Raw genomic sequence first — 21,169 nt, forward strand, 5'->3', positions numbered from 1 at the left:
GTGCTGTCTGAGAAGAAGATTTTAGTTTTTTTTAAATCTTCTTCTCAGACAGCACACTCCAACCATGGCCCCAAGTCGTAAAACGAGCAGGAAACCACGCGTCGGAGATACCATGAATGGTCTGGTAGGTCTTCGTGCTCGAATTTGTATTTCTCCGCGGCTGCGCACTTGCCGAGGCTAGCGACTCAGCGTAGTGCGAGGTTATCGCTAGGAGCTGCAAGCCAACATTATTTCCGCGACACTAGATCGTGTCTGCGAAGACATTCTCATGCGAGATATATGCAAAGATCGCGATGCCTTACTCAAGCAGCTTCTCTTTGAGTGTTGAGCCTTGCTCCAAAGGCCCGACTCGTACTTGTCCTTGGAGTCGTTGCTCTATGGTCTCCGCGCGAGCTTTCTTGCGCTGTTCAGTCCTTTCTTTCACGCCCGCTTTGTCATATCGACTTTTCATTCCATGTTTGAGGCGGGTGATCATATCACCCGCCTTGCCCTTGCTCACGTCTTCCGGCTTCAAGTGATCTTCTTTGGGGCGGAATTTGTTTAGAAAGTCGACCTGAGCTTGCGACGCACGACCCTTACGCCATGCTTGATGCTTTGAGATGTAGAAGTGTTGGAAAGCGTCAATGGCATATGTGTCTGCCGCGTGAACAACATGGTCGAATGAGTCACCTTCGGCGATGACACGCGCTCTACCCCAGGGACTGTTGACGATTTTATCAGCCGGCAACTTCCAGTGGTACTTGGCGATAAAACGACCTTCGACATCTCCGGATGGTTCAATTACTAAGTAGTTGCCAGTATTGCCACTGAGAACGTATTTTCCGTCGCCAACGGCAACCCAAACGTTCTGGCTAATATTGCGTATGTATTGATCGGCGGACGTATCGGCTATAAGATCATGCACGGAGTCGTACTCAGTGAAGGAGACGGTTCCGGGTAACTTCTTAGCGACAGTTTTCTTCCTAAGCTCGGAAGCTTCCTGTTCGCGTTGCTTGTCGGAAAGCTTCTTTTCTTTAAGCTTCGTCAAGCTTTTAGTGTCTGCTTGTTCGACGATCTCGCCTGGGTCGAGGCCGAACAACGTAGGCGTTGACACTACTCCGGTGCTAAGTGCCGCAACCATGTCGATGATGTGACAATTCTGCTTGTCCTTATGTAACCGCATGCCACGTCCGATCATCTGGACGAGGAGATTACGAGACTTGGTGGGGCGAGCTAGCAGCACGCAGTCGATATTTGGAATATCCGTCCCCTCAGTGAAGACACCGCAGTTTAGCAGCACCGGAAGATCGCCATTCCTGAAAGCGTCTATACGTGCACTGCGGATTTTGGGAGGTGTGTCACCGGTGACATATTGGGCATCGATTCCGGACGTCCGGAACCTAGCGGTCAAGTCGGTGACATGGCTGAGGTCGACGCAGAATATGAGGGTCGAGTGTCGGTCCCTTGCCTTTGCTAGCCAGGTTTTGACGACGAGCTCGTTAGTCTCCGCAGTGTTGATGACTGTAGAGAGTGCGCCGGTTTGGAAGTCGCCGCCAGCGCCAGTGCCCACTTTGGTCAAATCGGCCTTGATCTCGACTGTTGTAAAGATGACATCGGAAAGCCAGTTCTCATCGATCATATCTACATAGTCACTAGATATGTCAGTATGGGTCTATAATCAGGAAAGCTGATGCCATACCGATGATAGACGATGTGGTCAATGACAGCTCCCAGCTTCCTTCCGTCGAAGCGCGAAAAGGTGGCCGACACGCCGACGAGGGCAGGAGCGTTTGACTTGGTCCAGTCAGTCGCATGTCTCAGACCGAAATGCTCCAAGACGTCCAGGTATGTCTGGCTGACAATGTGATGTGCCTCGTCCACCAGTACAAGCTTATAGCGCGAAGGGTCGAACTTGTCCAACCGCCCACCCGACGTGATGCTCTGTATAGAGGCGACAGTGATGTCGGCAGCACCAGAGGCCTGGTTGTTGCCCATCTCGATGTCTACATGTTTATCGGGGTATGCAAGGCTGCAGTGGCGTGCAGCTTGTTCAACGAGTTCGCGGCGGTGGGCGAGGATGAGCGTCTGGGAAGCGTCGCCAGTGGCGGCTATGCGGTCGATGAGGTGGGTGAAGATGACAGTCTTGCCGGAACCCGTCGCCAGAGAGACCCCGAGGCGTTTGTGGCCGGCATCGAGGTAGGACAGCACAGCTTGTATGCAGTCTTCCTGGTACTCGCGCAGCTGGATCTTCAGCGGCGGTGGAGGCGGAGGAGCTGGGGGCGGACTGGGGACCACGGCCCTGGGGCTCTTGGCCCTTCTTGAAGCATATCTCGTGGTTGCGCAAACAGGCTGGTAGCCCATTCGCGTGCAGTTCCTCAGCGCATGCTGGGCGAAGCGGAACATCAAGACACGTGCCAGGACAAAGTGGGAGCGAAGATGTCGCCAAGTCACGATGCATGACGCAGGTCCATGCTACCAAGACGCGGTACGCCGAGGCCTGGCCCCACCAAAATGTTTCCGCGCTCTTCACCAACCTTGGGACACTGCGACCATCACCGCCCACCATGGCCGCTATACGCGCACAACCACATGACGTGACTCAGCATATCTTCCACGGCGATACTGAGGTCGCGCCTGCCCTCTCGCATCCGCCATGAGTTCCGCATCCGACTACAAGCATTCCGAACCGTCAGAGGATTCCAGCGATGAGAGTTCGCGACCGCCTACACGACCAACATCGCGCCGCCAGTCGTCTACGTCGCACACGCCACGCAAGCGCCGTCGTCTAGAGTCGATCGATCCTGCCCGCGTGCGCAAATACTACCTTGAGGGAAAGTACAACGACGCCTACCGCGTGCTCTTCAACGAGGACGTGACTCGGGCTGCTGCGCGCTTCGAGACGGATGCCGAGAGCTTCCAGTACTACAACAGACAAATCGGCGCTTCATATTGGTCAGCACAGGAACAGGCTGTCTTCTTCGCGGCGCTTGAGCGATTGGGAAGGGACGACATCCCCGGCATAGCAAGAGCGATCGGCACCAAGAGCATACCAGAGACGCAGGAGCTGCTATTGTTACTTCAAGATGCTGCTACTAGGCAGGGCGATGCTAAGGTGACACTCCGCGACGTCCCTGCTGCCATCGACGTGGGCGACGAGTGCAACGAGCAGCTGGATCTTGCGGGTGAAGCCCTGGCGTGGATGCAGGACGTCTTTGAGGCTAGCCAGGAGCGAGAGAGATTCGGCGACTACTGGCTGATCACGCCTGCTGTAGCTGACAAGATTGAGAGCGCGCACGACACTGGTCGTGACCGAGCGACCACATCACCGCCCGCCAGCGAGCCGGAACCGTCACGAAGAGGCGGAAGAGTTGTCGTAGGGTATGCAAGGCCTACCAACACTAAGCAACAACATGCTGACATATCACAGAGCATGTATTTCATGCAAGAAGTTCAAGCAAAAGTGCGATCGAGCAACACCATGCGCCAACTGCGTTCGACGAAATACGGGCGAATGCATCTATCCCGAACAATCTCTCAAACCAGAGGCAGGCGAACAATCTGACAAGAAAGCGCCCAAGAGAAAGCACGGCATCCTCGAAGATATTCCAGAAGCCACTCTATTACACCCACAGGTCATGCTCACTCTCTCCAAGACCGTCTTCATGAACCGCTCGCCTACGATACCATCCCCTTGGCCACATTGGTCCGAATACACCTCGGAGCTGGCTCGAGAACCAAGCATATACCGGACCGCCTTCAACGACTTCCACACACTTGTTCTCTCCGTCACCAAGCGACTCGTCCAGACGGCTCTCATACAGGCTACTTCGCGTCTTCGATCACAAAGGCACCGTGTGAAAGGCGGTATTCCTCTAGTAAAGAAAAGGGATGTTCTGACCGCCATCGATATCGTGGGGATGCAGCAGAACGGTCAAGAGAGATGGAAGGGAGTAGCCCGACGATGTGCGCTGAGAGTATACGAAGGCAAATGGTCCCGTTACCGACGCAACAATACCAAACGAGAGGTGCCCTGGGATGAGGTCGAGCAAATTATGACCCCAGCGGAGCCATCGATAGAGCCTCAAACGACAGACGCAGAAACATCTGGCAACGAGACTCCCGATTTCAGTGCAAGAGCCAAGCGGAGCGGGACGCCACTTCCCTTTGATCAACTCGCTCTGTCGGATTCAGATGAAGAATCACTTGTAGGAGAAAGCGAACACCCTTCGCGAAGTGCGTCTCAGTGGAGGGATATTGCGGATCAGCCCACGAATCCACCTGCTGACATCGTACCTGAGAAGCCTGGACCCCGCAAGTTAACCCTGGGTGAGTTCGATCGAGAGTTCAGTCGAAGGGAGGAGCATGCCCTTTGGGATATGCTGGATCTTGAGCCAACCGTCAAACTTGAAGAAGCCAATATCGGCGAAGAGAGCGACGAGGATGATCCAGAAGAAGGCGAAAAGATTACAACACTCCCCGACGGTTGGCGCTCCTGGACACCCTGGCGTACCGAATGGGAGGAGCTCGACACTCCACCGCCTGAGACTGCCTTTCTTGCAAACCAGAAGCCTCTTGATGTGCCACCCATCCTTCAAGGGCACAGCTCAGACACTGCCGAGTCTAGTTCCGAAGATGATACCGAGGCACCAACGCAAAAGCCGGGGCATCGGAGCAAGCCGTCTATGCAGCAAACGGTTGAGCTACAGACCCGCGGTACCCACGCTTATGCTGCGCTTCAAGGTCAAAGCTCAAAGCCTGTTGGGTCTCCAAGCGAATTTAGCTCCCAAGACGAGGATACAAGTGATGACAATGCACAAGACCATGGTCTACCTCGACCCCCCATCGACGATACTAGGGTGGAAGTTCCCACCTCAGAATCAAGCGATGATTCGAGTGATAGCAGTGATTCGGGGTCGCAACGGCCGGCGCAGTCTATTGAAGACAACAGGAAACCGACTCCTAGCGTAGGATCGAGCGAAGTAAGCACCGACATAGAAATGGATCAGCCTGTGCGGTCCGTTGAGCCTCGTAGCACTCGAGTTCCTGCGCCGGATTCAGACGACGAGCCGAAAGAGATGGATTGGGAGAGCTTTATCCATTAGTAGTATATCACATGCGTTTTCTTGTCGCATTCTACGTAAGCAATAACCATAACAGTAATCATCAGAGCTTTCGGCCTCTCACTGTCGAATTTGTCAACGTGATGGGCTACGTACTCGCAGCAAACGCTCACCTCAACCAGCCTGTCGAAGCGCCCGACCCCCATACTCGTCGTGCCTTCTCACCCACTCGAATGAAAGCACGTCATACGGCTCTGTGAATTCCACTGCAATGTCAGCGAGTTATAGTGGACTGCGAGACCCAGCCAAAAGGACCTGAGCAAGTTATGCGTCACGGCACGTCACATTCCTGGCTTCATGGGTCAAATGCTTCCAATTTGCCACGCAGCGAACCTCCACCGCAGCTGTGACTGCCCATAGCTTCGAATAGATGGGTTGCTGTACGCATCACAGGTTACAACTCACTTAGTGACGCAGCTAAATCCGCTCTCCCGTCGTGACGCACTCGTTATATATATATATATATGTACAAAACCTCCCCTAACCTCTTCTCTCTCCCTCCACTCTACACCTGCACAATAACTCTGACATATCCAACCCCCTTTAACCAACTCCATCTGACCAACCTCAGACAACTGGCCAATACCCACTACCTCGGACCTCACAACCAACCCATATTACTACCTCGAACCTCACATCCCCACAAAGAAAACGATGCACATCACCACCCCCCTCCTCATCACCCTAGGCGCCCTCGCCTCCCTCACCATGGCCGGAGAAGGCGGCGCGCCGGACCCTAACTGTGGCGCTCCTTTCTGTAAGCGCGCACAGGCTATGGAGAGTATCAGGGCGTCGTTGCTGGCTAAGGCTAGCGCTACTGCTACTGCTGTTCCTACTGCTTCTGTCGCTAGTGCTGGCGCGGATGCGCATGTGGATGCGGAGGCGAAGTAGAATGGGCGGATTGGTATGTGCTCTGTCTTAGGATGTGGTGCGAGTGTTTGCTGATGACGGCGTGTAGATTGCTGAGGTGTTGTTATCGAGATGGCTTTCTAGGGCGGTGCCCTTGAGATGTTGGATGTTGAAGTGTGTGGTGATCTTATGCTTTTGGGATTATGAGATGCTGGGCGCAGTCGAGGAACGGCAAGGTGCCATGGCTGGCGTTTGTCGATTTCAATATGTTATGAACAACTCCTGTCACCGTGATCGTAGATCATGAATACGCTTGCGTATCAACAGAATGCTCATGTGATTATCAAAAGAACCATCTTTAGATGATTTGCTTTGAGGTTTGAAAGAGATTATATGCTTAGTATTGTTACCATAGCATAGCGACTATACTGAGCCTATGATCTCTTGATCCTCGAAGCACCCTACCTAAAGAGCTTTTTTCGACAACTCCATGGAAAAATTATGTCTAGCGGGTTACGAATGCTACTGTGGTTTGAGACACGTATGCGTATGGGTCTCTAGTAGATGTATGGACAGTCGACAGACTCGCCAGTTCACACCGGACACGGCGAGGTCTTCAGTCGCAAAGACATTGTGCCAGCGTGGTATTGCATCTTTGTCGAGTATACCATGCCGGTGCATGCGTGAACTTGTAGATGTCCTCAGAATGTCCGGGGTGACGGACTTGCGAGTGCCACAACGAAAGTATCGTGTATTTGACCAAATTCATTGAGCAGTCGCAAATCGGTCATGTCACAACACCCCGGACATCCTGCGGTCTCGCAAGTGGCTCAATCGTATCGTAACAGTGACGCCTATTTCGGCTGCCCCGGAGGACGGTCATCGAGCTGTTGATCGTTCCAACCCGATGTACCGATGTACCAATGCTCCTCACAAGGAGACTGTATCGCCGTCCCTCATGTCCCATTCCGAATATGTTCGACCTTGGTATCAATCCGATGCATACAACTCCACTCATCGAGATAGAGTTCCTGCACCAGATTCACACTACCAAACCACTTCTCACCCAGCCCAGCACCCGGCAGATCGGGGTTAAGCTTGAGCGCCTTTGCACTACCAGCCGCCGCCCCGTATTGTTCAAAATGCTTCAACGAGTCGATCGCCCACACCATCTGCTCATCGTCGCGATAATGTTCCTTCAACCTCGCGCGCCTGATATCCTTCCTTATCTCTGCTTCGGCAGTCGACCACGGCGGCGGGTAATCCGAAGGCATGAGCTTCTCGCCCTTCTTGAGGCGCGCGTTGTTCGCTTGGATCTTCTTGGCTGTTTTGATGTGCCATTCGTCTTTGAGGACGCGGAGGCGTTCTTGTTCGCGGAAGAAGAGCTGGAGCATGTTCTTCCAGTCGAAGTTTATTTCGCGCGCTGCGACGTCGATCGTGAGGTCGGGTAGTTCGGTGTCGTTTACTAGGTCTCCGATGCTGATTGTGTAGTTTGGCATTTCGGCTTTCCAGTTCTTGACGTTTTCTTCCCAGCGGCGCGTTACTTTGTGGTAATGCTCGCGTTCCTTCTTCCCCGATGCTTTGTCTGAGCCAGGATCTGGTCGCTCATCTTTGAACCAGGCTGTGAGCTTGTCTTTGCCTTTGCCGCGTCGCGCGAGCCGCGTGGACACCTCTGGCCTCTTGCTCTTCCCGCCCAGGTTGTATTTCTCGAGCTGAAAGTCTATGTGTATGTCTTTGAGGAAGTGCTCGCCGAATGCGTGCTCGACGCAGGCGCGGAGGGTGGGGGAGACGCGTCGCACGACATTCCAGAGGTGCGCGAGGTCGGTGTGATAGCGAAAGACGTTGATCCACACCTCAGCTGGCAAGGAGGGACAAAAAAGGTCGCGAGTGGTGGTTCGACGTGGGGCTTTCGAAGCCATTTCGAATGCATGGCCCAGGGCGTTTGGGCCACATGATGCTTCACGTTCTGGCAATCTGAGGTGTGCCGTATTGAAGCCCAGGTTTGCGAGTCAAGCTAGTGACGTAAGCCGGGCCATCGCGACACTGAGAGGCAACGCGAAGATGCCCACAAAGGAGCAAAAAAAAAGATGTCTGATCTCCCCACCATGAGTCGAACAAGGGACCTTCTGATAACAGCAGATATTACAGTCAGACGCTCTAAACCAACTGAGCTACGGGGAGAATACTTCGGATCGAAGTCGTGCTTGGTTATGCGAAAATGTTGAAAACCACTATATATATACTGAAGTCATTTTTTGTTGGCACTCGAGGGTGAGATAATTCCCATCACTCATCCACAGGAGAAAGTATCCATCTGTGCGGGCGGCAAGCGGAACAGAGCCTGTCATGCCCTCGTGATGATGTGGGGTCTAGGTAGGCACCCCACCTGGGCAGAAATCGGATCAAGGATGACCTCGGAAACGACATCTGGAGCAACCTCAAAGCTATCGCACTCGTACCATATACTAAGTACAGCTTAACACTCAGCCCGAGACAAGACCAGGCCCCAGTTTGAGTCGAAGGCGCGCTCTATGCTTCGCAGGAGGGGTACATACCTACCTAGGTAGGCATGGGCTCACTCTAGAAGGCTGCATCTTCACCGTTCGAATCATTACTTAGATCATCAAGCAGCCACGCATTCGAGGAGCACAACCTCGGATGATTCTTGACTGTAATTGGCTTCGTGGGAGTATGTCTGAGCCAATGGTTGCCTTTCTCACCGCATATGGGCCAGAGTATCAAAAGATGGCGTTCGCTCAGCCTTGTATCTTGCAGTTCAGCTGGAAGGCCGCAGCATGGTGATAAGCGCACTCTCCCCGTTCTTTCGTCTCTGCCTGATTCTCCATTTCCCCTCACAAATTACCACTCTTTGATACTTAGCGCAGTTTCTGCCCTAGCGATTTCTAGTCTCCCTCGTCACTTGTGTGTCTTTGCGACCTCGGGACTTCGAGATGAAGACGCCACTTCCTTCAGCCTTGCGCGTCGTTTGCGCACTCATCTTCTTGCTCAGCCTGGTCGAAGGTTCGAACAATACTACAATCTCAGAATACGGGACCACGACATTCACGGGATGGCACGAAGGTCCAGCAGAGCGCGGTACTTTGACGATCCTTTGGAGCTGCTTGACCACCGTTTTCGCCTGTACTTGGACCATTCTTCACCTCAATGTTCCCTATATTGAGGACGGTAAATGGAGGAAGATCTTGCGGAAGACCAAATGGATGGCAGTTACAATCATCTTCCCCGAGTTCATATTCGCGAAAGCAGTTTGTGAGCTACAAATGGCCGTCGAGGACCTACGTGAACTCAAGAACCACGAAGGGCTTCTCGGATGGGAGGTGGAATACGGTCGCGGTTGTCAGATACTCTATTGGCTATTTCATCCCCACAGAACATCATCGTCGAGACCACCACCTGCCGTTACCGCTCCAGGAACCAGTAATTTGAGAAAGAGGTGGACTCTGACCCATTGCTATTTCGCCAACATGGGCGGTATGGTTTTTAAAGCGTCCTCCGATGATAACGATCAGTACTTGCCAGTCACGGCGCATGCCTTGGTAATGTTCTGTGTTCCAAACACACAAAACCTTCTCGATGAAAACCTTCTCAATGAAACCTGGCCCACTCAAGAAGAGATTCTGGACAAGTCCAAGGCAGATAATCTTTTGAAGGCGGTCGCAGCGCTTCAGATCTTGTGGCTGATCTTATCCGTCATAACACGAAAGATATATGGCCTACCAATCAGCCTCTTGGAAGTCTGCACTGTAGCATTTGCTACCCTTTCTGTAGCTACTTACGTAGCGAATCTCGAGAAACCGAAAGATGTTGACGTCCCCGCCCTCTTACACGGAAACTATGCAGACATCGGCAATAAGGATCTACTCGACCTGTGCGGCGAGTCCTTTTTCGCACGAACAGTCGTACCGACTGGTCAGCATGGCCCCACAGATGGAATGGCGCGCATAAGAAACGACATGCTGAGACTCCAGGCTCACGGAACGCAACATCTTACATTGACGTATGCACTGGCAGTCTCTACAATATGTTTTGGTGCCATTCACTGCGCTGCCTGGGAAACTTACTTCCAAAGTCAGGTCGAGAGGAGACTTTGGCAAGTTTCAAGTGTGTTGTCGTCTACATTACCTCTGACTAATTTGCTTGCCTTATTTGCGTCCAACGTCATAATGGGGAGGAAAGCTCACAAAGTCATAACCGCCATAAAGTCTCTCATGGTAACTCCTAGCGGACCAACTTCCGAGTCTGATCGGCGCACAAACTCGATACCTATCAAGGTCTGGTTGAAAGATGACCATTTTTATGTGGAAGGTAAATCCTACGAGCAAGTGTGCTGGGTACGTCGTCTTCTACGTAATTTATCAACCCACAAATCGATCCGAATTGCGAGGAATGACTGACGCTCTTTCAGGCTATTCTCCGATGTATTGGACCTCTCATTGAGGTGAAGAATGGCGTGGAAAAGGGCCAAATGTCCCGGCTCTGGTGTGAGTCGCATCTAACACAATTCCACTACTTCACGCACGACGTTGTATACGAACTTCAACTTGACAATCCTCCAGAGGATGTCCGCAGTCACGTGTCGTTGCCGTTACGTACCAATGCATCAGTCGATGAGTCAAATCTGTTGAAAGATACGATACCGCAGGTTCTCGGAATCGTCAACAATTCACGTGGGACAATGGTAAACTTCCATAGACAGTGGATACTCTTAGTGAACAAGGTAGACAGCATGTCCATCATATTCGCATTGCTCACAGGGTTTCTCTACGCTACAGCCCGTCTAACTCTACTCGCTCTAGCCTTCGCGGCTTTCCGAAAGCAAGACGAACGGCTTTACATCGACACATGGGCGCGCTTCCTACCTAGCATCGGGTGAACAATTCCTAGGCGCAGCAACAGCACGATAGACAGCAAGTCTTACCACGGGACACTAGGACCCCCCTAGTCTTGTTTTCGAAAGTCAAATGTACTGCAGATATCCTTTGTACTAGAATGATCAATACTAGATATATTTCCGCTTGCTAAGAATACCCGTGTTATCATCTCTTTAGCTTACGAAACGTGTTGTACGGCACCGTGCCAGAACTTAGCTTTCGCGACGATACAGGACCACTCCCCACGCTTGGTTTCTAGGGATTCGATATCCTGGTCCGCGAGGACTCTCCTGGAGCTTCGCATATTGTTGCTCGCCACACTGATTGTTTGGTTCAGACGACACAGGCCAAGTAATCTCAACATGTTCATCACACATGCAAAAGGAACGATAGTAGTATGTAGAATATATCATTCTGTCTGATCCATACTATATAACCACACCAACGCTTTTCCCTATCCAAGCAAAAAAGCGCCGATGAACGAACTTCCAGTCTGTGTTCGTGTCCCCAATATCCCATATCCCTCCATCCCAATGTGGTATAGAAATCCAAAAAGAGCAGCCACCCAAGCCCTAATTCATTACCACGAAAAGAAAAAAGCGACCCAAAGCACTAAAACGGGCACAGCCCCCCCTTCCCGAAGGAAAACGAATCGAAGAAGATGAAAGGAGTGGTGTAAGGGCAAAATACATGAAGCGTAAACTTTTAAGGATACACAACGAAGCGAAGCAGGTGACAAGCATAAAGGAAAATGATGGCAGTAGCGAGGACGACGGTAAATAAGCAGACTGGTATCGCGCGACAAGCAAATAACAAGATTTTGTATCGGTCGGCATAACAGGGACGTAAGAAAAGACATGACGACGTAACGACCACATCCTGGTCGCTTGGGATCCAAACGCCAGCGGGTATAGACAATATCAATATCGGGGTTGTAACAGATTTGTTTTAGACTGCCGAAGCACGTAACGCGGCCTCGGGTGGTGTGGGAGGCAATGGCATGGTGGGTGGCGGAGCGGGGAGACCCATGCTCGATGGTGGTGGTGGAGGGAGCGGCATGTTGGGTGGTGGTGTGGGTGAAGTTAGGTTGCGCGGTGGGGTCGGTAGTGTCGGTAGTGGCATGGTTGGTGGTGGGGCGGGTGGCGGTAGGCCCATGGATGCAAGGCTTCGTCGGGGTGTAATGGTCTTTTGCTGCGCGAAAGCTTGCTGTCGGAGTGCTTCGACACTGGGTGTTGGCTTGTGAGATCTGGTGTCTGATGATGGAGCAAGTGCGTTGGACATTCTTCGGCCGGGAACAAAGGACGGTGTGGATGCGATGGCGCGAATTGGGCGGTTTGACAGGAAAGGCGCGTGGTCGGCTGAGCGTACTTGTACCGAAGCAGGACGGCGCAGTTGTTGCGATGCTTGCGCGGAATGCAGACTGTGTGGGTTGGTGGTGGGCGTCATGTTCGAAGCTGCCGACGGCGGCCTTACAGGGGCAGTGACCGATCGATTCATGACCATACCAGATGGCAGTGGCGAAGGCGTTGGCGAAGGCGTAAGAGAAGACTGCCGCCTTGGCAGGATCGTGGACGAGTCGCCATGCTGTGCTTGAGGACGAACTGGAAATGGGCGTAAGAAGGGCTTTGGCGAGATCCGGCGACGAGTCTTGCCATCACCAGCACTGGCAGTAGAAGCATACATTGGTGCTGGGCCCATCATTGACTGACGCTGGGCGGGTGGCGGGGGTAAAGGAGCAGGGTCTTTGGGAGGAGGTGAAATGGTGTCCCGTCGAGGTGTAGCGCTGTAGATGTGCGCGTTGAACCGTACTGGGCTATCCTCACGAGTGGGTACAACGTCATCGCTAGCGGCCTGAACGGAAGTATCGATTTTCGGCTGAGAGGGAGACGAGCGGGCTGGCGCGTTGTCGACCGTGCCGGGAGCTGCCTCCTCCTTCACTGGTACGACCGGGCCCGCGACGAACGGCTTCCCTAGTTCTGGCACTGTCGGAGAGACCGGGCTGTACAAAGAATGTCGCTTGATTGTAGAGGGCACAGTCGTGGTCTGAATCAAGTGCTCATTGGTGATTGGCAACGGCTGCATTGACCTGCGGCGAGACGACATAGAGTTACTGGGGTTCATGTGGAATGACCGCAGCGACATGGCACTTCGCATGGGCTCACTCTCTCCAGTGGTGAACTCGTCTTTGAGAGGGGAGTGTGGTGCTGGAGACGACTCCCGCGATGTGTTGCGGGTGCCTGCGCCTGAAGCTGACGTCGCTGTCGACATGAACGAGTATCGGGACCGTCCGCGAAGCTGGTCAAGCTGTACTTGATGCTGAGAGACAGGCGTCGAAGCAACGGATGACATTTCGATCGAGATGCGGCTGTTATTGTTGTTGTTATACCGAGCCGACTGTCCACTAGAAGAGTCGATGCTAATCTTGGTCTGGTCCTTTTCACTGGCGTCCCATTCAGAGGCCACGATCTTCGGCGACGTTGAAAGCTGCGGCTCCGTGGACACGATCCTGCTGACAGCATTTGGGTCGCGGTTGACCCTGTACCGGTGACTAGTTGTTTCTGAGGAGTTCTTGCCAGCGGAGTCATCTGTAGAAGAGGACGCTCGCGCGTAGTCATCCTTTGCCTTCATGCCGCCGAGGCTGTCGATCTCCTTACGCACACTGGTCATCCACTCGTCCATCTCTTCCGCACTCTCAAGAACGAGGAGAAAGCTTGTGGCTGTCTTGCGCATGGTGGCATTTTGTGTTCGTAACCGAGCGAGAAGAGAGTTCTTTGGTCCCGATTCGAATGTTCCGTCGTCGCTTGCGTGGCTGGATATCTGTAGCACCCAGTGCTTGCCAGGTATGAGATCGCACGCAAATGCCGCTGATTCCTTGCCGAGTTTGAGCACCTTTTCAGGCAAGCGATCGAACGCGCCATCACCGGCATACTGTAGCACAAAGCCGGCCGTGACCAGAATGTATATCTTGTTGACAAGCTCCGGAGGTTGTGGGTTCAGCACCGAGTTGGACATGAGGCGCTTGTGGTTCTTTTCTAGTTTCTTAGTCTCTGCGCCGTTCTCTGCGATGGTAGACAAGTCGCGCTGGATGTCTAACTTCTCGCGCAGCGATTCAGCCTGTTGTCTCTGACTTTGTGTCCTCATCAGGATCTCCGGGGCGAACACACATGCCTGTACGGTAGCATGCTTCAAAGACTGCGGGAAAGCCTGGAACAGCGGAGGTGGATCCCAGTTTCCGAACTCGTGGTGTAATGCAGCTGGTCGCATCGAAACGGGTCGGAAGATCTGGCTTGAGCGTGCGCGAATCGTCTGCTGGGCGGGCGGAGAAGGGTTCTGTCGGAGAGAAGACTTCGGTATGGAGATCGGTGGGCTGGGTTTAGGTGGCGTCTGCGGTCGCATTGGTACGGCAAGGCCAACCTCGGTGTGCCCGCGAGCTTTCTCTACTTTGGGTTTACTGAAGAGGCTGAACAACGACATCTTGGAGGCAACGCGTTCCACTTTCTTAGGAGGTGCTGGCAACGGGGCCTGTTTCTTCGCTATCGACGGTGTTTGTGATGCGACGGATGGTGACCGTTCCGGTTCCTGCAGAGTCGCGGTGGATCGATTGAAGCGCCATCGAGACGACATCGATGAGCTGTGTGTCTTGTTCCGCATGTTGCCGACAGGATTGGACGAAGCAGCAAAGATTTGGCCAGAAAGGGCGGACATGGTGGGCGACCTTGGCTTATGAAGCCGGCGAAGTACGGTCGATACCAGAGCAACGTTGGCTCAAACGGTAGATGTGGGCGGGCAATCCAGGTCGTGCAAATTGGTTGCACGGGCAATCCAAGCGTTCCTCAAGACCCTGACAGGGTAGGCTTGCATTCAGCGTAAGCAAACCGTCGGACCGAGTCAAAGTATGGAGTCAGTAGAAAGTAGTTTGTCGTGGGAGTAATAGTGTAGTGCTGCAGTATGGCGAGAACAGTGCGCCGGTAGAGAGTGTGGAGATTGCCAGGTTGGGGGTAGAAGGAGCGTGGTATAGGTGGCAGGAGTATAATACTAGGAGAGGAGAGATCAAACGAGAGGACAGGACATGAGCCCCTAGAGAAGCAGAACGAGCTGCAGATATGACGGAAGCAGAGGAAAGCAGACGGGACTGAAACGACTTGTCAACGTTGAGTTGAGTCGTGGAGAGGAAAAGTGGCAAGCGTTAGTTGCCGCAGATGAATGCTCCCTAATCATGGTAGCGTACAGGGGGAGCTGTTCCCAGGTTCCGTCGTGTGTGATGCGAGGACGCAGGGGCTGCACGAAGGCCCCTTTACGGTCATATTCAGAAGAAAGTTGGGAGGGATGCGATGGCGCCGCACGCTAGCGCTCGCCTGGCCAAAATTGGCGTGTTTGACCTGGCTAGCCGGTGAAGTGTCGGCACAACGTCTTTTGACAGTGCTCGCAAGCTACATAATAGACTCGACGCCAGCTGGCGAAGGTGTGCTGCCCGGACGCAGCGGGATCTCATCAGGCGCCGACGACGATGAAGATTGTCGACGTGCAGCCACGATGTTTCAGCGGCAGCCTCGGGCCACTGTGCCCAAGGCCGTCGCTGAAGCTTGCTGGCGTGCTGGCCCAACGTGGAGATTTGATTGCACCGCGTCGTGACTGGAGTCGAGGCCTGCACGATCTACGACACGTCGGCATGAATGATCGCCGACAGTCAATACTCGGAGATATTGGATGGGGTTCGCAAGCTCGATATTCCTTATTGCGGAACCCATGGCCCCTTCCCGCCAAACACGCATCTGAGAACATGTGGTGAGGGCGCGAAAAAGCAGCGCTGGCACTGCGGCAGAAGTACCCGGGGAGTGCTCTATGTAGAGCGACACAACTCGGGGCGTTTTGCATAGTGGTGAGGTCGTCTCAGGTGTGACGCAGACGGCGAGGTGCATGCACGTATCGATTGTCGAGCGAAGATGCCCGCCGCTGCACAAGGGTGGCATGCACAGTGGGAATAGTGCGAATCTTATTGCGGCGCGAGATTTCGCAGGGCTGGAGCGAGGAAACAGACAGCAAAAGGAAATGAGGCTGACCTGGGGAGGATGCGGCGTGGGCGCAGGTGTACCTTGCAGTAGCGCTGGCCGTGCTCAGGGCCGCCCAGGTGTCACGCTTAGCCCCGCTCACCCCACCAACCTCATCGAACGGGAGCTCAGCACCAGGTCACGCGTCGCTGGTGACTTCATCCTATGCCCGCGCCTCATTCTTAGGACGGCACATCACACCACCACCTAAGAGTCCCAAGTACCATGGCGCCCGATCTGAACACCCTGCCCGCGTCTCCCCATGCATCTCCCTCACCCCGCAACCAGTCACCCACAAACTCACGCTCCATGGCTACTTCACCGCACTCTCTCGCTGCCACTGCCGCGATGAATGCAGGTATTCACAATGAAGAGACGCGTCGACCTTCTTCGGGTAGTATGCGCAGGGATGTCGAGCGTGCGCGTCGCCGGTCCAGCATTCGCATGAACCTCAACTTGAACGACCCAGCTATCCCGGCACCTGGAGAAATGCAGCAGAGCCCATCCTCCCGTAGCAGGGGTCCATGGCCGCATAGCCCGCACCATGAGCGTGCGCCTAGTTTGGGAGAGCTGCACCAAGAGCTGGAGTATGAGCAGGAAGGACAGGTGGTGAGTTCCTATTATGATGGCAGAGTGTAGAGCAAACCACTGCTTTTACTGCTTTTCTGTCTAGCAAGTATCTTTATACTGACATCTGTAGAACCGACTACTCAACATGATCCGTTCCCAACAAACCCAGATCAACACCCTCCAAGCAAACCAGCAGCAGCCCTCTGCTTCCGCCGTCGACGACAGCACCCCGACCTCAGAGCGTTCCATGTCTATACCTCCCTCCCTCACACAGTCCACACACATCTCACCACCTATCGTCTCACCCTTGCCATCTGCAACTCACCCTCGGTCCCGCTCTCCATTCGGCTTCGGTACCATCAGTCGCCAGTCATCCTTTGCCGACCGTTCGCGACACAGCAGCCATGCCGGATCTCCAGCCCTGCGTCCTATATCAGGCCAAGCAGGACCCTACGACCCCCACGATATGCTTCCCAGCCCCGCGACTTCAAGAGACGAGAGTGCTTTCTACCAAGCCGAAACCCAGAACCTGACCCGCGAGAACCAGATGCTGAAGCTAAGGATAAGAGAACTTGGTATGTCATTTCCCAGCCACTACATTGAAGCGCGGTGCTAACATTTCGAACCCAGAGCGCCAACTAGCAGACCAAAACCCCACCAGCCAAGTCACCCACTCCCCCACCGTCCACTCTGGCCTCGCTCCTGCCTCGACTCATGAAAACACAGACCAAGGTATCGAGGGCGGTCAGCCACCTGGATCAGCGGAGTAGGAATTCTCGCTAGACTGTGTTTCAAGGGCGTTTGGTTCGGGCGCCTCATCATATGACATTGACGAAGCGTGCTGGCGCAGGAAAAAATGATTATGCTGCATGGTTGAATGGCGTTTAGGATAATTCTCCGGTACGAGAAGGACGAGTTTTCCTCCAGCACATTTGCTGGATGTAGTGAAGATACCTGTTATCCCGACTCGTTTCTTCATTTGCACGCATGAAACCGCAATTCTCCACTTCCTTCCCAGCTTAGTCTCCACGTCTACCCACGATTTGCTCTCCCAATTTGAATGCACGAAACCCACCATGCCAACATGCTGATTTCCATACCATCCTAGTGTTCTCACCAACAAACCCTCGTACGAACCCCCTCCACCCAACTTTACCACACCCATCCCAACACCAAGGCCATCCCAGCTACCAACCCCCGAACCGAATGCAACAACCGTTCATCCCGTCCCTTCCCCACCTCGGCGTAAGCGAACTACCGTAATCACCCACGTGTAGAGTTTTTCGTTTTTCGCGGGACATGAATCGACCTTGTTTGATGTACATTAAGCGTTTGCCTTTACGCCCGCGCGCAATCAATCGATAGCGGATAGAGTCAAGAAAAAAATGAGTAGGCATGACAGGGAACCCCACTTCGGATTGATTGGATGCGTACCCCGCGTTGTGTACGTGGCTTTGTTGGTGGTTGGGAGACGGTGTTTGGGTGGAGGGCTTGTTGGTGATGGGACAGTGCTCAAGCAGAGTTTTCTGGTTCGTTGGTAGACAGTTGTCAGAAAGTTGTTGGGGCAATAAAGTGTAAGTTTAAAAGGTGGCGTAGTAGGCATCTGGCATGGTGTTACCCGGTATACGTCCCGTGGGTATCAAGTATACAAGTTGAAGATATGTCGAGTGATCGAATTGGAGTATGTAGCAAGAAAGAATCGCTACACTAAACATGTACATGCACAAACACCCTGGTATCCGCCAGACACCCCATGCCCTATAATCCGTTTCCAAGTCTCTGCTGCGTGCATAGATGTGGATGGATGTGAACCGTTCTCATAAACGCCTATTGCTCCGTCCAGCTAACCCATGCAAAGTGTCAAACCGCTGTCAGTCCGATGAGTACGCGTCCTCTACCTCTTCATCAGAGTACGTGCAATCCTCTTCTAAGAAGGATTTCTACTCCTCCTCTACCTCCTCCACCGTTGCGCGCGGCGCCCGTTGTGTGACAGCACCCTCTGGTGCGGCCTCTGAACCGGTGGGCTGTGGTGCAGAGTTGACGGGCTCGGAGGCGGGGGTAGTAGCGGGCGCTGGTGCAGTTTGAACGGGGGCAGCGTCGATGGCGCCCTTCTTGGGTTTTCCACCGGCGGCCTTTGCGGCGAGTTTGGCAGCCTTCTTCTCCTTCTTTGCAGCCTTCTTCGCCTTGATGTCTTCGGGGGTCTGGAAACATTAGCTTTGAGTCTACAAGCTTCAGCAAAGGAAACATACCTCTTGCCATGCGTAGACAGGCCGGAACGAGTCGAAGAAACCAACATCCTCAAACAGATTAGGGTAGAGCCAGAAGCCAGGTGGTATCGTGAAGACGGTGATGATGAAGATAATGAGACGAACAATCGCCATGGCGAAGAACAATCCGATAAGACCAAGCATGCCCATACTCAAGTACCACACGCCCTGTCGCAAGAAAAGCGGCCATAGAGGGAAGAGCACTATCGTGATGACGAGAAGCAGTGCGCCAACAGCATACAGCTTCTGCTTCCATTGCGACCCCTCGTACAGCCAGATGTAGTAGTTGTCGTCGTTCGCGTCTTGGTGCTGCTCGATCTTGACTGTCCACAGACCCTTGACGCGCTTAGGCTTGGCGTGGTTGTGGCCATCGTGCGCATGGTCGTCGACCTTTGTGACTCGCAGCGCGAGGAGAGAGAGGGGTAGCAGCTTGAAGCAGTTCTCGGCGGAGGCACGATCGATGACTTCGGGGAGGAGAGGGTTCTTTGCTCGGGCTTTTTGATATGCGGGAGACTGGAGGGCACGGATTGCTCGCTTGACTGTTGGGGGTGAGTATAACGTCTAACTGAGGTGTGTGCAATGCCCACCTTTGAACATGTCCTTCCTCTTTTCATCATGTACGACTGTCCTAGGTTTCAGGTCCTGCGACTTCAGCCAGTTGGCGACAGCAATGGCTTCTGGCTTGGGAGGACCGGGCTGGATGGGCTGTTGTTGCTGCTGCTGAGCACGCTGTTGCGCCTGCATTTGCGCCTGTTGCTGGGCCATGGCTTGCTGGCGCAATCTTCCGACGTATTCTTGAACCGTGATACCGTGTTTCGCTGCCTCGGCCTCTAGTTGCATTTTGATCTGTTGTATTTGCTCTGGCGTAGGCTTTTCGCCATTGGGTCCGAGGGGAATGGGAATAGAAAACGAGCCTGGTGGTGGCCCGCCTTGAGGGGGACCCTGCTGCGGTGGGGGACCTTGCTCTTCCATGGTGAAAGGGAGACTCGTGACGTTCGGTGAGGTGAGTGCAGCGGTGCCTGTGCGAGAATCCTTTGTTGTGGAGGGCGTCCGGAGGAATATAGGCTCAGCGTCTGACCACCGTGGAACATTCGTAATGATGCCACATTGCGAATGGTAGGGCCGAGCGCGGCATGACTAAGCCACCCCCGACACAATAAAATCTCTGCGAGCTGCAACTCCAGTTCTCGACATCGCAAACACCAACTTTTACCACAGTTCTTTCTCGTCGCATTCACGGCTGCACGCACTGGTCTGCACTCTACTGTTTGTTACTCTCAGCCATCATCGCTATTGCATCCGCATGCAAACTTGCCAATGAGCAGTGGCTGGGCGCACAGTATACAGTCAGGGACCCATCGAACTACATTTCATACTAACCACCGCTCTTTCCTGAGTACCTGCATCTACTCTACGCCTTTGGCGATGAGGCGCACGTCTGGCCATTGCGGCAAGGCGTTGATGCTCGCCTGGAACAGCGCCGCTTCGTGTCGCCTGGGCGCATGCGGTGCTTCCACGTACAGTCCCGACAAGCAAACTTGGATATCAGAATCAAGCCAGCTCACTACGTCGCTCCCTGGATATGCTCCGAACCATGTATGCTGGCATGGTTCTGGCGGCGACATTATGCTCGTGATGTTCACTTCACCAACACTCTGGCCCTTACTTCCCTTACTGTATAGGCCTATTTTGGTGTGAAGAAGAGAAATGACCCATTACTCACCGCGTTGTCTTGCCTTTTGGTTTGGCTCCAGTGGTCCTTTTTCGAGGTCAACATACATGCACATTGAGTTCCTGCTCATGGTCATGTGCTGTCGAATACACAGCTTCCGCTCCGTCCGGTGCCGCATTCTTGGTACGCTATGCGGATCGACATGCACCTGGCACATGAAACATGGCATCAGTGATGAGTTACTATAATCGTGGTTCGACATGTGAAGACAGATATGCAGCCGTCTCAGTCAGACAAGCAGCTGCAGCCGTATATGCGGCGGTAGTCTCGCCTAAATACAAAGGGCGTTTCGGGCGCCCCAGGCTACATCATCAGAGCTCGAGCAAAAGGGCCGGCCTGACTAGGTGACAAAGAACGGGCACGGCGGGCTGTTGGACGCTGGATGCATGGTGGTGGCCCAGTGGATATTGCGGCACCTGCATTGATGGACGCGCTGGTGGATTAGAAGGCTGATTGGCGCTGGAGATCGCCGTGAACGTTGGATGGGACTAGGGCCCTGGTAAGCCGCCGTCTCTGGCGGCTTGATGGCTCTGCAGCCCGCCCAGGTGGAGTTGGCGACGCGCGATGCGGAGAGCATCAGGACCGACTTTTCTTTTCATCGAGTCGGTGTAGCAGCGAGCGGCACTCAGTCTTTCGGTCTTCACGTGTATTGACATCCGGCGCCTGACACGTCTTGCGTAGAGCGCGATCATCGATCATCGATCATCTCCGG

At 53.7% G+C, this 21,169-nt stretch overlaps 7 protein-coding genes and 1 non-coding gene across 8 annotated transcripts; 3 read left to right on the forward strand and 5 right to left on the reverse strand.

Annotated features, from left to right (window-relative positions):
* Window positions 1-298: 298 nt before the first annotated feature.
* On the reverse strand, window positions 299-2,382 carry J4E78_009830 (uncharacterized protein; the record flags this gene model as incomplete). The annotated part of the gene is made up of 2 exons (XM_049370416.1): window positions 299-1,631; window positions 1,679-2,382. The coding sequence occupies 2 exons, from the start codon at window positions 2,380-2,382 to the stop codon at window positions 299-301; spliced, it is 2,037 nt and encodes a 678-aa protein (XP_049217762.1).
* A 250-nt stretch (window positions 2,383-2,632) lies between these two features.
* J4E78_009831 (uncharacterized protein) lies at window positions 2,633-5,081 on the forward strand (the record flags this gene model as incomplete). Its single annotated transcript, XM_049370417.1, has 2 exons — window positions 2,633-3,357; window positions 3,407-5,081. 2 exons carry the CDS (start codon window positions 2,633-2,635, stop codon window positions 5,079-5,081), a joined length of 2,400 nt encoding a protein of 799 aa, XP_049217763.1.
* A 315-nt stretch (window positions 5,082-5,396) lies between these two features.
* J4E78_009832 (uncharacterized protein) lies at window positions 5,397-5,990 on the forward strand (the record flags this gene model as incomplete). Its single annotated transcript, XM_049370418.1, has 2 exons — window positions 5,397-5,400; window positions 5,671-5,990. The coding sequence occupies 2 exons, from the start codon at window positions 5,397-5,399 to the stop codon at window positions 5,988-5,990; spliced, it is 324 nt and encodes a 107-aa protein (XP_049217764.1).
* A 914-nt stretch (window positions 5,991-6,904) lies between these two features.
* Window positions 6,905-7,867, reverse strand: J4E78_009833 (uncharacterized protein; the record flags this gene model as incomplete). Its single annotated transcript, XM_049370419.1, has 1 exon — window positions 6,905-7,867. The coding sequence occupies one exon, from the start codon at window positions 7,865-7,867 to the stop codon at window positions 6,905-6,907; it is 963 nt and encodes a 320-aa protein (XP_049217765.1).
* A 176-nt stretch (window positions 7,868-8,043) lies between these two features.
* On the reverse strand, window positions 8,044-8,129 carry J4E78_009834. The gene has a single exon. It is a non-coding gene; the product is annotated as a tRNA-Tyr (tRNA).
* A 3,659-nt stretch (window positions 8,130-11,788) lies between these two features.
* J4E78_009835 (uncharacterized protein) lies at window positions 11,789-14,545 on the reverse strand (the record flags this gene model as incomplete). The annotated part of the gene is made up of 1 exon (XM_049370420.1): window positions 11,789-14,545. One exon carries the CDS (start codon window positions 14,543-14,545, stop codon window positions 11,789-11,791), a length of 2,757 nt encoding a protein of 918 aa, XP_049217766.1.
* Window positions 14,546-16,332: 1,787 nt separating this feature from the next.
* On the forward strand, window positions 16,333-17,228 carry J4E78_009836 (uncharacterized protein; the record flags this gene model as incomplete). Its single annotated transcript, XM_049370421.1, has 3 exons — window positions 16,333-16,497; window positions 16,589-17,033; window positions 17,089-17,228. 3 exons carry the CDS (start codon window positions 16,333-16,335, stop codon window positions 17,226-17,228), a joined length of 750 nt encoding a protein of 249 aa, XP_049217767.1.
* A 1,170-nt stretch (window positions 17,229-18,398) lies between these two features.
* Window positions 18,399-19,697, reverse strand: J4E78_009837 (uncharacterized protein; the record flags this gene model as incomplete). The annotated part of the gene is made up of 3 exons (XM_049370422.1): window positions 18,399-18,659; window positions 18,708-19,264; window positions 19,313-19,697. 3 exons carry the CDS (start codon window positions 19,695-19,697, stop codon window positions 18,399-18,401), a joined length of 1,203 nt encoding a protein of 400 aa, XP_049217768.1.
* Window positions 19,698-21,169: the final 1,472 nt, after the last annotated feature.

Source organism: Alternaria triticimaculans, assembly GCF_023758025.1.
Source record: "Alternaria triticimaculans strain BMP 0046 chromosome Unknown scaffold_24, whole genome shotgun sequence".
In the NCBI taxonomy this organism is placed as follows: domain Eukaryota; kingdom Fungi; phylum Ascomycota; class Dothideomycetes; order Pleosporales; family Pleosporaceae; genus Alternaria; species Alternaria triticimaculans.